Source organism: Coregonus clupeaformis, unplaced genomic scaffold (genome assembly GCF_020615455.1).
Source record: "Coregonus clupeaformis isolate EN_2021a unplaced genomic scaffold, ASM2061545v1 scaf2224, whole genome shotgun sequence".
Classification (NCBI taxonomy): domain Eukaryota; kingdom Metazoa; phylum Chordata; class Actinopteri; order Salmoniformes; family Salmonidae; genus Coregonus; species Coregonus clupeaformis.
Window position 1 is genome coordinate 33,104 of NW_025535678.1, and position 11,897 is coordinate 45,000.

The 11,897-nt window shown below is 43.2% G+C and overlaps 1 protein-coding gene and 1 non-coding gene across 2 annotated transcripts in view; one reads left to right on the plus strand and one right to left on the minus strand.

Moving 5' to 3' along the window:
* LOC123488364 (non-muscle caldesmon-like) overlaps positions 1-11,897 on the plus strand; it is a 61,483-nt gene that overhangs the window by 13,499 nt on the left and 36,087 nt on the right. The window contains exons 2-3 of the mRNA XM_045219284.1: positions 4,334-4,489; positions 11,557-11,866. Of these exons, the coding sequence (XP_045075219.1) occupies positions 4,334-4,489; positions 11,557-11,866 (466 nt within the window). The remainder of the gene's footprint in view (positions 1-4,333; positions 4,490-11,556; positions 11,867-11,897) is intronic.
* Positions 5,962-6,037, minus strand: trnat-ugu. The gene has a single exon. It is a non-coding gene; the product is annotated as a tRNA-Thr (tRNA).

Consider the following 11,897-nt stretch of genomic DNA (forward strand, 5'->3'; position numbering starts at 1 on the left):
TAAATTAGTGATGGGAACGTCACAAGCCGAGAGAGGGTTCAGTTGACATTCTTGCTTCGCACCTCAAAAATACCCCGTAGATGCCGCTAGCCAGGAGGCTAAGCAATGCAAACTATTCTACTAGCTAGCTACTAGGTAACGTTAAGCGAGCAACTCTTCATGCATCTACATTTTAGTCATTTAGCAGACACTCTTATCCAGAGCGACTTACAGTTAGTGAGTGCACACATTATTATTATTATAGATATTTTTTAATACTGGCCCCCCGTGGGAATCGAACCCACAACCCTGGCGTTGCAAACGCCATGCTCTACCAACTGAGCTACATCCCTGCCGGCCATTCCCTCCCCTACCCTGGACGACGCTGGGCCAATTGTGCGCCGCCCCATGGGTTTCCCGGTCACGGCCAGCTACGACAGAGCCTGGATTCGAACCAGGATCTCTAGTGGCACAGCTAGCACCGTGATGCAGTGCCTTAGACCACTGCGCCACTCGGGAGACTACCATATTACAGTCTTTATTATTGCAACAAAACCATATTACGCTCTTGAATAACGCAACAAATCGCAAGCATGTTCAGACAATTTAAGGGTTTATTTTCTTGTCTGTACATTCGTTACATTTTAGCTTCAAGACAAAAGCACAGAGTTCCTGCTAGCTAAAGCTAACAACATGTCTTCATCAAGTAACGTTAGCTTATCGAAAAATGAACACTTACCCCTCTAATACGAATATAAAGTACAGTAGGCCTACCTTCTCTCTTTAACTGCCATTTCCTGAAAGTCAGACTCCTCCCCAACGTCAACTCATTTTTCTCAGCCTCAGGAGCATCTGCATTCACCACATTTTGTGTGGTTATGCTTAGATGTATTCTCCAGACTTATGCATAGGGAATTGTTGATATGTTTTCCCAACAATTATATAGGTTACATTTTCTTCAAAGAAAAGTGCTAAAAATGCATTTTTACTACCTTTCTTTAGTATTTTCACAGATAGAAAGATGAAAAAAGTATTTATCCGTAATCGACCATGTGTAAGACCGGCCCTGGAATGTCTAAACGAAATAAAAATTTAATGACAAAATGACCTGATTAGAAAAACCTGGTCCCATCATAGCCTATATAAAACAGATTGATATCTATGTCATACCCAGAGTTTTACCTGGTTAGGTTAGCCTACCAGATCATGAAAAACTCTGGGCCCCAGGAAAACAATTGGAATGGATTTACAACAGATTTGATCTGAAGTGCTTCTTGATTCTAGTCGAGCGTCCTTATTCGTTCTCCTGTGTGTTTAAAATGAGAAAAACATCCCAAAATGAACAGGCCCCCCTATAGTTTCAGACTCTTTATTTACCGACCCAAAGAGACCCAAACAGAGAACGGCATGCACGCCTTCATTACATTAGAGGCAACTGAGCTCCAATATAAACCAGAGATTTGGCGTCTCCGTCCTCTCTGTGGCCTAGATACCAAATATATGGGAAATGAGAACGCTGGGCTTTGATGTGCTATAATAATAAACAATCTTAAAACAGTAGAAAGAAAGAGATTTTACGCAGTATTTATTTGCATAACAGTCTGAGTCTGGTGTATGGATGAAATCAATCCTCCATTTTTGATTGATTCAGATTCAAAAACATAACAAAGAATATTAAATAAATATTTCCCCCTGGTCAAGATGGGTCAGTCCTTTTATTATTTTATGAAAGAATAAAATAGTTTAGAAAACAAAAGGCTGATTTGACATTGATGTTTCCATTGTGGTGAATTGTAGGCCATTGTTGAGGAGGACAATCTGTCGCTGTGTTGGCTCCTAGGAGTGTGTATGTTTGTGTCTGCACGTGCGTGTGTGTGTGCGTGCATGTGTGCGTGTGTGGCTCTCCTGTGTAGAGTTCATAGCAGGACGATAAACTCCTCCCGTGACCCCCTCCAACCTCTGGCATCCTCCTCTTCAGTCCTCCTGACCATGCACCTCTCCAGGGTCTCTTTTCTTCCTACTCACCCCCTCTCTCTCTGCCACTATTCCTCTCTTTCACCGGAGGAGCCAGGGCTATGAGCCAATGGCGTGGCTGGAGAATAGGAAAAGGGGGGAGGGGGAAGTTCAGTGTGTTAAAGACGGCTGCAACTCAGAAACGAATAGCTGCAACAGTCATGAGCTGGTTAGTTAGTAAGGTCACAGTAGAGTTATCTGTCAGGTGAGCTGGTTAGTTAGTAGGGTCACAGTAGAGTTATCTGTCAGGTGAGCTGGTTAGTTAGCAGGGTCACAGTAGAGTTATCTCTCAGGTGAGCTGGTTAGTTAGTAGGGTCACAGTAGAGTTATCTGTCAGGTGAGCTGGTTAGTTAGTAGGGTCACAGTAGAGTTATCTCTCAGGTGAGCTGGTTAGTTAGTAAGGTCACAGTAGAGTTATCTGTCAGGTGAGCTGGTTAGTTAGTAAGGTCACAGTAGAGTTATCTGTCAGGTGAGCTGGTTAGTTAGTAGGGTCACAGTAGAGTTATCTGTCAGGTGAGCTGGTTAGTTAGTAGGGTCACAGTAGAGTTATCTGTCAGGTGAGCTGGTTAGTTAGTAGGGTCACAGTAGTTATCTGTCAGGTGAGCTGGTTAGTTAGTAAGGTCACAGTAGAGTTATCTGTCAGGTGAGCTGGTTAGTTAGTAAGGTCACAGTAGAGTTATCTGTCAGGTGAGCTGGTTAGTTAGTAAGGTCACAGTATAGTTATCTGTCAGGTGAGCTGGTTAGTTAGTAGGGTCACAGTAGAGTTATCTCTCAGGTGAACTGGTTAGTTAGTAGGGTCACAGTAGAGTTATCTGTCAGGTAGGCTGTATAAAATGTAAGTATATTTTGTGAGATAACCAAAGAGAGAGAATTGAGTGATTGAACTCATTCATTTTAATCCCATTTCGCCACGTGGCTCTGTTTTTAGAGGATTATGGGTAATTCAAAATGTTTAGACTTCATGATTATTTTACAGTGTTGTATGCACGTTTGAAGAAAGAAAAGTATACTTCTATGTTAGTATTCAGCAGCTTGTTGCTCCATGAGATGTAATGGATCATGATGAACGGATATTAAAACCGTCAGACAAAATGACGTTCAATGATGGGACGACTCGTTCCCACATTTCCATCTTCTGATGGTGGAGGTAAAAAAAGGTGCAATGGTTTTTGCAAAACCTCTAGTTACTGTTCCCCAAAATGAGTTAAATGGCGAATGAATTTGCCAGATCCTGGCAACGTGTTGCACAACACTAGATTAAGTAGTATTACAACACACCATGTAATGTTTCTGTCACAACTTCCTCCGAAGCTGCCTCCTCTCCTTGTTCGGTCAGGCTTCGGCGTTCGTCGTCACCGGCCTTCTAGCCACTGCCGCTCCTCTTCTCATCATTCCATTTGTTTTGTCTTGTTTGTTACACACACCTGGTGCATATCCCCTCATCAGTACCTGTATAAGTGTTCCCTCTGCCCCCCATGTCTTTGTGTGTGATATGTGAACTGTGGTGGATAGATATTGGTGTATCCTCATTATATCATTGGGACGTTTCTGGACACCTTCCTGCTCCCAATACACTCTTTAACAGAGTTATTCCAAGATGGCTGCCGCAGAGACCCATCTGTTTACTGGAGATGTAAACACAGAGACAGTTTAATGTTTCTGTTGTTGGACGGCCAGCACTAATCCCTGAACAGACACACTTCCCACATCTGGTTTTGTCATCGTTAAGAAAAGATCTTTGGCAGTAGATTTGTCCCTGTTTCCTGGTCTGACCGACTGCAACTTTGTGGACACTGCGTTTTAAGTGTGATAAATTACATGAGCTATGTCATCCTATTTATCTCCTGTTTAGTGTTTCCTGTGTATTAATTCATTATATTAGATGAACATGTTTAACTGACCTCATTTGTGACTTTACATCGCTATAGAGCCAACTAACAGACCTGTAGGAGGAAGATACAATTTCACCAGGGTTTCTTTCACCTGACTACACAATATGTGTACCAGACGCGCTCCAACGGTAAGAAACCTTGCCTGAGACCTGAAGACTTGTGTTAGTTATCAGAGTGAATTATTAGCCTTTAGTTCAGTGGGCTAACACAGTTTTGTGGCATGCAGACAACCTGGGTTCGATAGCTGTCAACTTTCCGTTCAGTTGCGTGTTTCTCAAGTGCGTCGTTCTACCTCACCAGTATCTGGGTAGTGAACGTGTTTGAAGGGCTTCGTGTGTGTTTTCTCACTCTGTCCATAGGCCAAAAAATATAATAATAGGTCCGCACACAAAAAAATATGACTTCATTTTTTGTATTTTTAATTCTCTTTCACGGCCTCTCTGTTCCAGGGTGACGGCCCAGCGCAGTATGGAGGATGCTGAGGAGATAGAGCGGGAGCGGCGACGGAGGGCCAGGGAGAGACAGGGAGGCCACAGGCACCACACTGGCCCAGCCAGCCCCGCAAGCCCCACGCTGGACAACGGGCCCCTGGAGCTGTATCCAATGTAAGTCACAGAGCTGAACGGAAGGCAAACAGCCAAACACTTTCATGCTGTAAAATCCTGCAGTGGTACATGCTGCTCTGGTTATCGTACACTGCGTTAGGGTGGTAGATGAGCCATTACACACCACGTCTTGTTGTCATCTGTTGCAGCGGAGTAGCTCAAGTCATGTTTGAAACGGATGATGTGAACCGCTCACTGTAGGTAGTCTGACTGATGTCTCAATGGTGCTGATTGGACTGTAGGGAAACAAGACAACATTAGCTAGCGTTCTCTAATGAAGTGTTTTCATGTATCCTATCAGGGCTTATATGAACCTGGGCTGTGTCCCAAATGGCACCCTATTCCCTACGTAGTGCACTACTTTAGACCAGAGCCCTATGGGGAATAGGGTTCCATCTGGGATGCAGTCTGCAGTCTGCTGTGCTGTTGCTTTTAGATGCCCTGTCAGCCACTGAGTCCTACCCAGGGGAAGGTATTGAGCTGATCACAAAATGAGTTAACATTGCTTATCTACTGTTAGGCCTTACAGGGTGTGTGTGTGTGTGTGTGTGTGTGTGTGTGTGTGTGTGTGTGTGTGTGTGTGTGTGTGTGTGTGTGTGTGTGTGTGTGTGTGTGTGTGTGTGTGTGTGTGTGTGTGTGTGTGTCGTGTGTGTGTGTGTGTGTGTGTGTTCGTGTGTGTGTGTGTGTGTGTGTGTGTGTGTGTGTGTGTGTGTGTGTGTGTGTGTGTGTGTGTGTGTGTGTGTGTGTGTGTGTGTGTGTGTGTGTGAGCCTTGTTCCTCCACAACACAGGCCTATTGAATTGAACCAATGGTTGCATCTTAAAGATCTGTGGTAGGTAAGGTTATTACTTCTTGTGTCCCTTGGTTACTCAAACCTTATGAGTAGTTGCTAGGATATCTAAACGGTTCATTTTAGGCAAGTTGCTGAAACACGTGCAGGTGTTTGTGGTTTAGTCGATGACAAATGTTACAACAGGAAATAAACGGTCGTTCATCGAGTAGAAAAGCACTAGATGTATTTTTATTTTGACCAGAGATCTAATAACGCTACGCTCTTAGAAAGAAGGTTCCAGATGGGTTCGTCGGCTGTCCCCAGAGGAGAACCATGGGTTCGTCGGCTGTCCCCATAGGAGAACCATTTTTTTTGTTCGAGGTAGAACCCTTTTTGGTTCCATTTAGAAACGTCTGTGAAAAGTTTTTTTTACATGGAATCCAAAAGTGTTCTACCTGGAACCAAAAAGGTTCTACCTGGAACCAAAAGGGTTCTACCTGGAACTAAAAATGGTTCTTCCAAGGGATCTCCTATGGGGACAGCCGAATAACCGTTTTAGGTTCTAGATAGCAACTTTTTTTCTAAGAGTGTAGCCTGCTTTGGCTTTGTCTAGTGAGTGGTGTTACATTTACATTTTAGTCATTTAGCAGACACTCTTATCCAGAGTGACTTACAGTTAGTGAGTGCATACATTTTCATACTGGCCCCCCGTGGGAATCGAACCCACAACCCTGGCGCTACAAGCGCCATGCTCTACCAACTGAGCTACACGGGGCCCGTGTGTAGGTATCACTGCTATGTTATTACGCTACTTGTTAATGGGACTATGTCATTATTTTACTAGTTAATGTTATGTTATTATGATAATTGTTCATGCTATTATCTTATTATGCTACTTGTTAATGTCATTGTGTTATTATGCTACTTGTTAATGTTATTATGCTACTTGTTAATGTTATTGTGTTATAATGCTACTTGTTAATGTTCGTATGTTATTGTGTTATTATGCTACTTGTTAATGTTATTGTGTTATTATGCTACTTGTTAATGTTCATATGTTATTGTGTTATTATGCTACTTGTTAATGTTATTGTGTTATTATGCTACTTGTTAATGTTCGTATGTTATTGTGTTATTATTCTACTTGTTAATGTTATTGTGTTATTATGCTACTTGTTAATGTTCATATGTTATTGTGTTATTATGCTACTTGTTAATGTTATTGTGTTATTATGCTACTTGTTAATGTTCATATGTTATTATGTTATTATTCTACTTGTTAATGTTCTTATGTTATTATGCTACTTGTTAATGTTCAAATGTTATTATGTTATTATGCTACTTGTTAATGTTATTATGTTATTATTCTACTTGTTAATGTTATTATGTTATTATGTTATTATGCTACTTGTTAATGTTATTATGTTATTATGCTACTTGTTAATGTTATTATGTTATTATGCTACTTGTTAATGTTATTATGTTATTATGTTATTATGCTACTTGTTAATGTTATTATGTTATTATGCTACTTTTTAATGTTATTATGTTATTATGCTACTTGTTAATATTATTATTCTATTTTTATGTGGCACATTAATAAATCAACCTAAACTGTTTTTTTGCCATGTTGCAACAATGAGAAATGGAGAACCGACAGAAGGCTACAGGAAGAGAGCATGGCTGCGTCCCAATTGGAACCCTATCCCCTATGTAGTGCACTACTAGATAGGGCTCTGGTGAGAAGTAGTGCACTACATAGGGAAAAGTGTGCCATTTGGGGCACAGCCAATATCTCGCTCAGAGGAAACAGGATGCAGCAGTAGCATTCGTTCCGTTGGCAGCGACGGTTTGTTTATGTTTCCATGGCCACCGTACGTGTGTGTCTCGTTCCCATGACGCCGAGCCAAAGGCCCTGAGATCTGGCTAACACCTGTCATCTGCTGGGCTAAATCCCTGGTATTGCCCCTGCCTGTCTGTTATGCACACACACACACACACACACACACACACACACACACACACACACACACACACACACACACACACACACACACACACACACACACACACACACACACACACACACACACACACACACACACACACACACACATTGGGCAGCTGCAGGCTGGCTGCAGGTGTTTGGCTGTAAAAACTCACTTCCTGTGACCTCTGTCTGTCCCCTGACCTCTCTACAGTACCTGAGACCCCTCTGCCTGTCTGTCTGTCTCCTGACCTCTCTACAGTACCTGAGACCCCTCTGTCTGTCTGTCTCCTGACCTCTCTACAGTACCTGAGACCCCTCTGTCTGTCTGTCTGTCTCCTGACCTCTCTACAGTACCTGAGACCCCTCTGTCTGTCTCCTGACCTCTCTACAGTACCTGAGACCCCTCTGTCTGTCTCCTGACCTCTCTACAGTACCTGAGACCCCTCTGTCTGACTGTCTCCTGACCTCTCTACAGTACCTGAGACCCCTCTGTCTGTCTCCTGACCTCTCTACAGTACCTGAGACCCCTCTGTCTGTCTGTCTCCTGACCTCTTTACAGTACCTGAGATCCCTCTGTCTGTCTGTCCCCTGACCTCTCTACAGTACCTGAGACCCCTCTGTCTGTCTCCTGACCTCTACAGTACCTGAGATCCCTCTGTCTGTCTCCTGACATCTCTACAGTACCTGAGACCCCTCTGTCTGTCTGTCTCCTGATCTCTCTACAGTACCTGAGACCCCTCTGTCTGTCTGTCTCCTGATCTCTCTACAGTACCTGAGACCCCTCTGTCTGTCTCCTGACCTCTCTACAGTACCTGAGACCCCTCTGTCTGTCTCCTGACCTCTCTACAGTACCTGAGACCCCTCTGTCTGTCTGTCTCCTGACCTCTCTACAGTACCTGAGACCCCTCTGTCTGTCTCCTGACCTCTTTACAGTACCTGAGACCCCTCTGTCTGTCTGTCCCCTGACCTCTCTACAGTACCTGAGACCCCTCTGTCTGTCTGTCTCCTGACCTCTCTACAGTACCTGAGACCCCTCTGTCTGTCTCCTGACCTCTCTACAGTACCTGAGACCCCTCTGTCTGTCTCCTGACCTCTCTACAGTACCTGAGACCCCTCTGTCTGTCTCCTGACCTCTTTACAGTACCTGAGACCCCTCTGTCTGTCCCCTGACCTCTTTACAGTACCTGAGACCCCTCTGTCTGTCCCCTGACCTCTTTACAGTACCTGAGACCCCTCTGTCTGTCTGTCTCCTGACCTCTCTACAGTACCTGAGACCCCTCTGTCTGTCTCCTGACCTCTTTACAGTACCTGAGACCCCTCTGTCTGTCTGTCTCCTGACCTCTCTACAGTACCTGAGACCCCTCTGTCTGTCTGTCTGTCTCCTGACCTCTCTACAGTACCTGAGACCCCTCTGTCTGTCTGTCTCCTGACCTCTCTACAGTACCTGCGACCCCTCTGTCTGTCTCCTGACCTCTCTACACTTCCTGAGACCCCTCTGTCTGTCTGTCCCCTGACCTCTCTACAGTACCTGAGACCCCTCTGTCTGTCTGTCCCCTGACCTCTCTACAGTACCTGAGACCCCTCTGTCTGTCTCCTGACCTCTCTACAGTACCTGAGACCCCTCTGTCTGTCTCCTGACCTCTCTACAGTACCTGAGACCCCTCTGTCTGTCTCCTGACCTCTCTACAGTACCTGAGACCCCTCTGTCTGTCTGTCTCCTGACCTCTCTACAGTACCTGAGACCCCTCTGTCTGTCTGTCTGTCTCCTGACCTCTCTACAGTACCTGAGACCCCTGTATTTTCCCCTGCCAGGCTGCTGTTAACACCCCATTGTTTCAACATTGTGCTGACTGCTAACAATATACAGAAGTAACTTCATTGTTTTCACAGTGGTTAGCAGCTAACACCTTTTAGCCACCTGGTGTTTTGGTGCCCTTGGGGTTGAGGCAGACAATCAACTGTTGGCTTCCAGCTGGATATCCAATGTAACCCAGTATGAAGAAAATATAATACTTCTAAAATCAGTTGTTTAAGAAGTTAATCTGCTCTGTAAAAGTAACTGCCTAACTCATTCATGAAACAGAGTAGTGGCTACTCAAACATCTCCAACGGTCAGTAGAACTCAAATCATAAAAGTGGTACTAACTCGGATGGCAATAACATTTCTTACCACTTAATGTTTTGGAGTACCTTTAACAAATATTAGGTTATAGACTAAATATAACTTTATTTCTGCTGATCTAAAGTTATTGAGATTTTACAAGTTATGATTAATTAATATTTTAAAGTCAATCTAACATTTATTAAATAAGTTGTTCTTACTTGAGTCTGTTCTGTCTCTACTTAATAATAAAGCAGTAGTCAGACACATTGATATTTGAGTAAAAAACACTTGATCTATCTGTGTTGTGCTGATATAGAATTACAAGTTAGCAATACTTTTAGTTTTTAGAGGATTGTGGGCAGTGGTGGAAAAAGTACTCAATTGTCATACTTGAGTAAAAGTAAAGATACCTTAATAGAAAATAACTCAATTAAAAGTGAAAGTCACCCAGTAAAATACTACTTGAGTAAAAGTCTAAAAGTATTTGGTTTTAAATATACTTAAGTATCAGAAGTAAGTGTAATTGCTCAAATATACTTAAGTATCAAAAGTAAAAGTACAAATATAAATCATTTCAAATTGCTTATATTAAGCAAACCAGACGGCACAATTGTCTTTTTTTATTCATATTTACGTATAGCCAGGGGCACACTGCAACACGCAGACATCATTTACAAACGAAACGTTTGTGTTTAGTGAGTCCTCCAGATCAGAGGCAATTCAATAATAAGACAATCCATTCCCACCATCAACAAGGTCATGTACACCACTCTTAATGACAGAGGCTAATGCAGCACCCTGTACTGCTTACAGCGCTCCCACCAGTTACTGTTAGAGGAATTACCACTGTGTTCAACAATGACTGGTTACAGCTCTACCTCCAGTTACTGTTAGAGGAATTACCACTGTGTTCAACAATGACTGGTTACAGCGCTCCCACCAGTTACTGTTAGAGGAATTACCACTGTGTTCAACAATGACTGTTTACAGCTCCACCTCCAGTTACTGTTAGAGGAATTACCACTGTGTTCAACAATGACTGGTTACAGCGCTCCCACCAGTTACTGTTAGAGGAATTACCACTGTGTTCAACAATGACTGTTTACAGCTCCACCTCCAGTTACTGTTAGAGGAATTACCACTGTGTTCAACAATGACTGGTTACAGCGCTCCCACCAGTTACTGTTAGAGGAATTACCACTGTGTTCAACAATGACTGCTTACAGCTCTACCTCTAGTTACTGTTAGAGGAATTACCACTGTGTTCAACAATGACTGGTTACAGCTCTACCTCCAGTTACTGTTAGAGGAATTACCACTGTGTTCAACAATTACTGGTTACAGCTCTACCCCCAGTTATTGTTAGAGGAATTACCACTGTGTTCAACAATGACTGGTTACAGCGCTCCCACCAGTTACTGTTAGAGGAATTACCACTGTGTTCAACAATGACTGTTTACAGCTCTACCTCCAGTTACTGTTAGAGGAATTACCACTGTGTTCAACAATGCCTGCTAAGGTGGGTTCAAATGACAAATCATCAAAAGCATAAAACAATATTAAACATTAAGACACAACCACTGAAAATTACTAATCAGAACTACTTACTACTTAAACTTGACAAAAATGAGTAATGAAGGTTAATCATTTAAGTAGAAGGGAACCTGCATTTTTATATTCACTACAACAAATATTCACGTTCAAGTAACTTCAATCATCATAGTTCAGAATACATAATGCAATTTAATGTGAAAGAGTGAATAAAACACAAAACAGTTAAGTATTTACAACTTCAAAAGATAACCATATGGGTGCTGATGTCACTTTATTACTTTAAGTATTGAACACTGATATACTTTGAGTTGGGTTACTCCGATGGATCTAGGCAACGGGTTTCCACCCCCCCCCCCCCAAAAAAAAAAGAACAGTTGAATTAGAACATAATTTTGCTGAATTAGCTGGTTTTGCATTGTGCAGCCATTTGGTTTAATTGTTTAAGGATGTATTGATTGTCTTTTTCAAGGGAGACCTGGCAATCTTTGGTCTGGCTAACCCTGACTCTTGAATGAAATATTGAATACAGCACAATATTTCTATTGACAATTGTGCAAGATCGATATCTGTTGAACAGCTGTGAACAGTTATGAATCACCGTGCCACCTTTTAGGTTTGACTTGTTATTAACAGTTCTACCTGTCTCAGGTGTGAGAGTGAGCTGAAGGCTAGTGGCTGCCAGTTGACTCTGGAGGAGGACGAGGGCTTCAGTGACTGGACCCAGAGGTTGGAAAAACGCAGACAGCGCCACCTGGAGGAACAGGAGTCCTGGGAGGACCATCAGCCTCAGCCCCAGCCCCAGCAGCAGTCCCAGCTGCTAAACGGAACCTCCACAACCAGGCCCTGCCTGAAGACACGTCCTGGGCCTGGGCCCGAGGAGGAGGAGGAGGAGGAGGAGTGGGAACGAAGAGCCAGCAACAAGACACGAGATGCTTCAAGAAGAGCAACAGACAACAAGGTCGGGTTACGATTGTGTAAATGCAATGCTG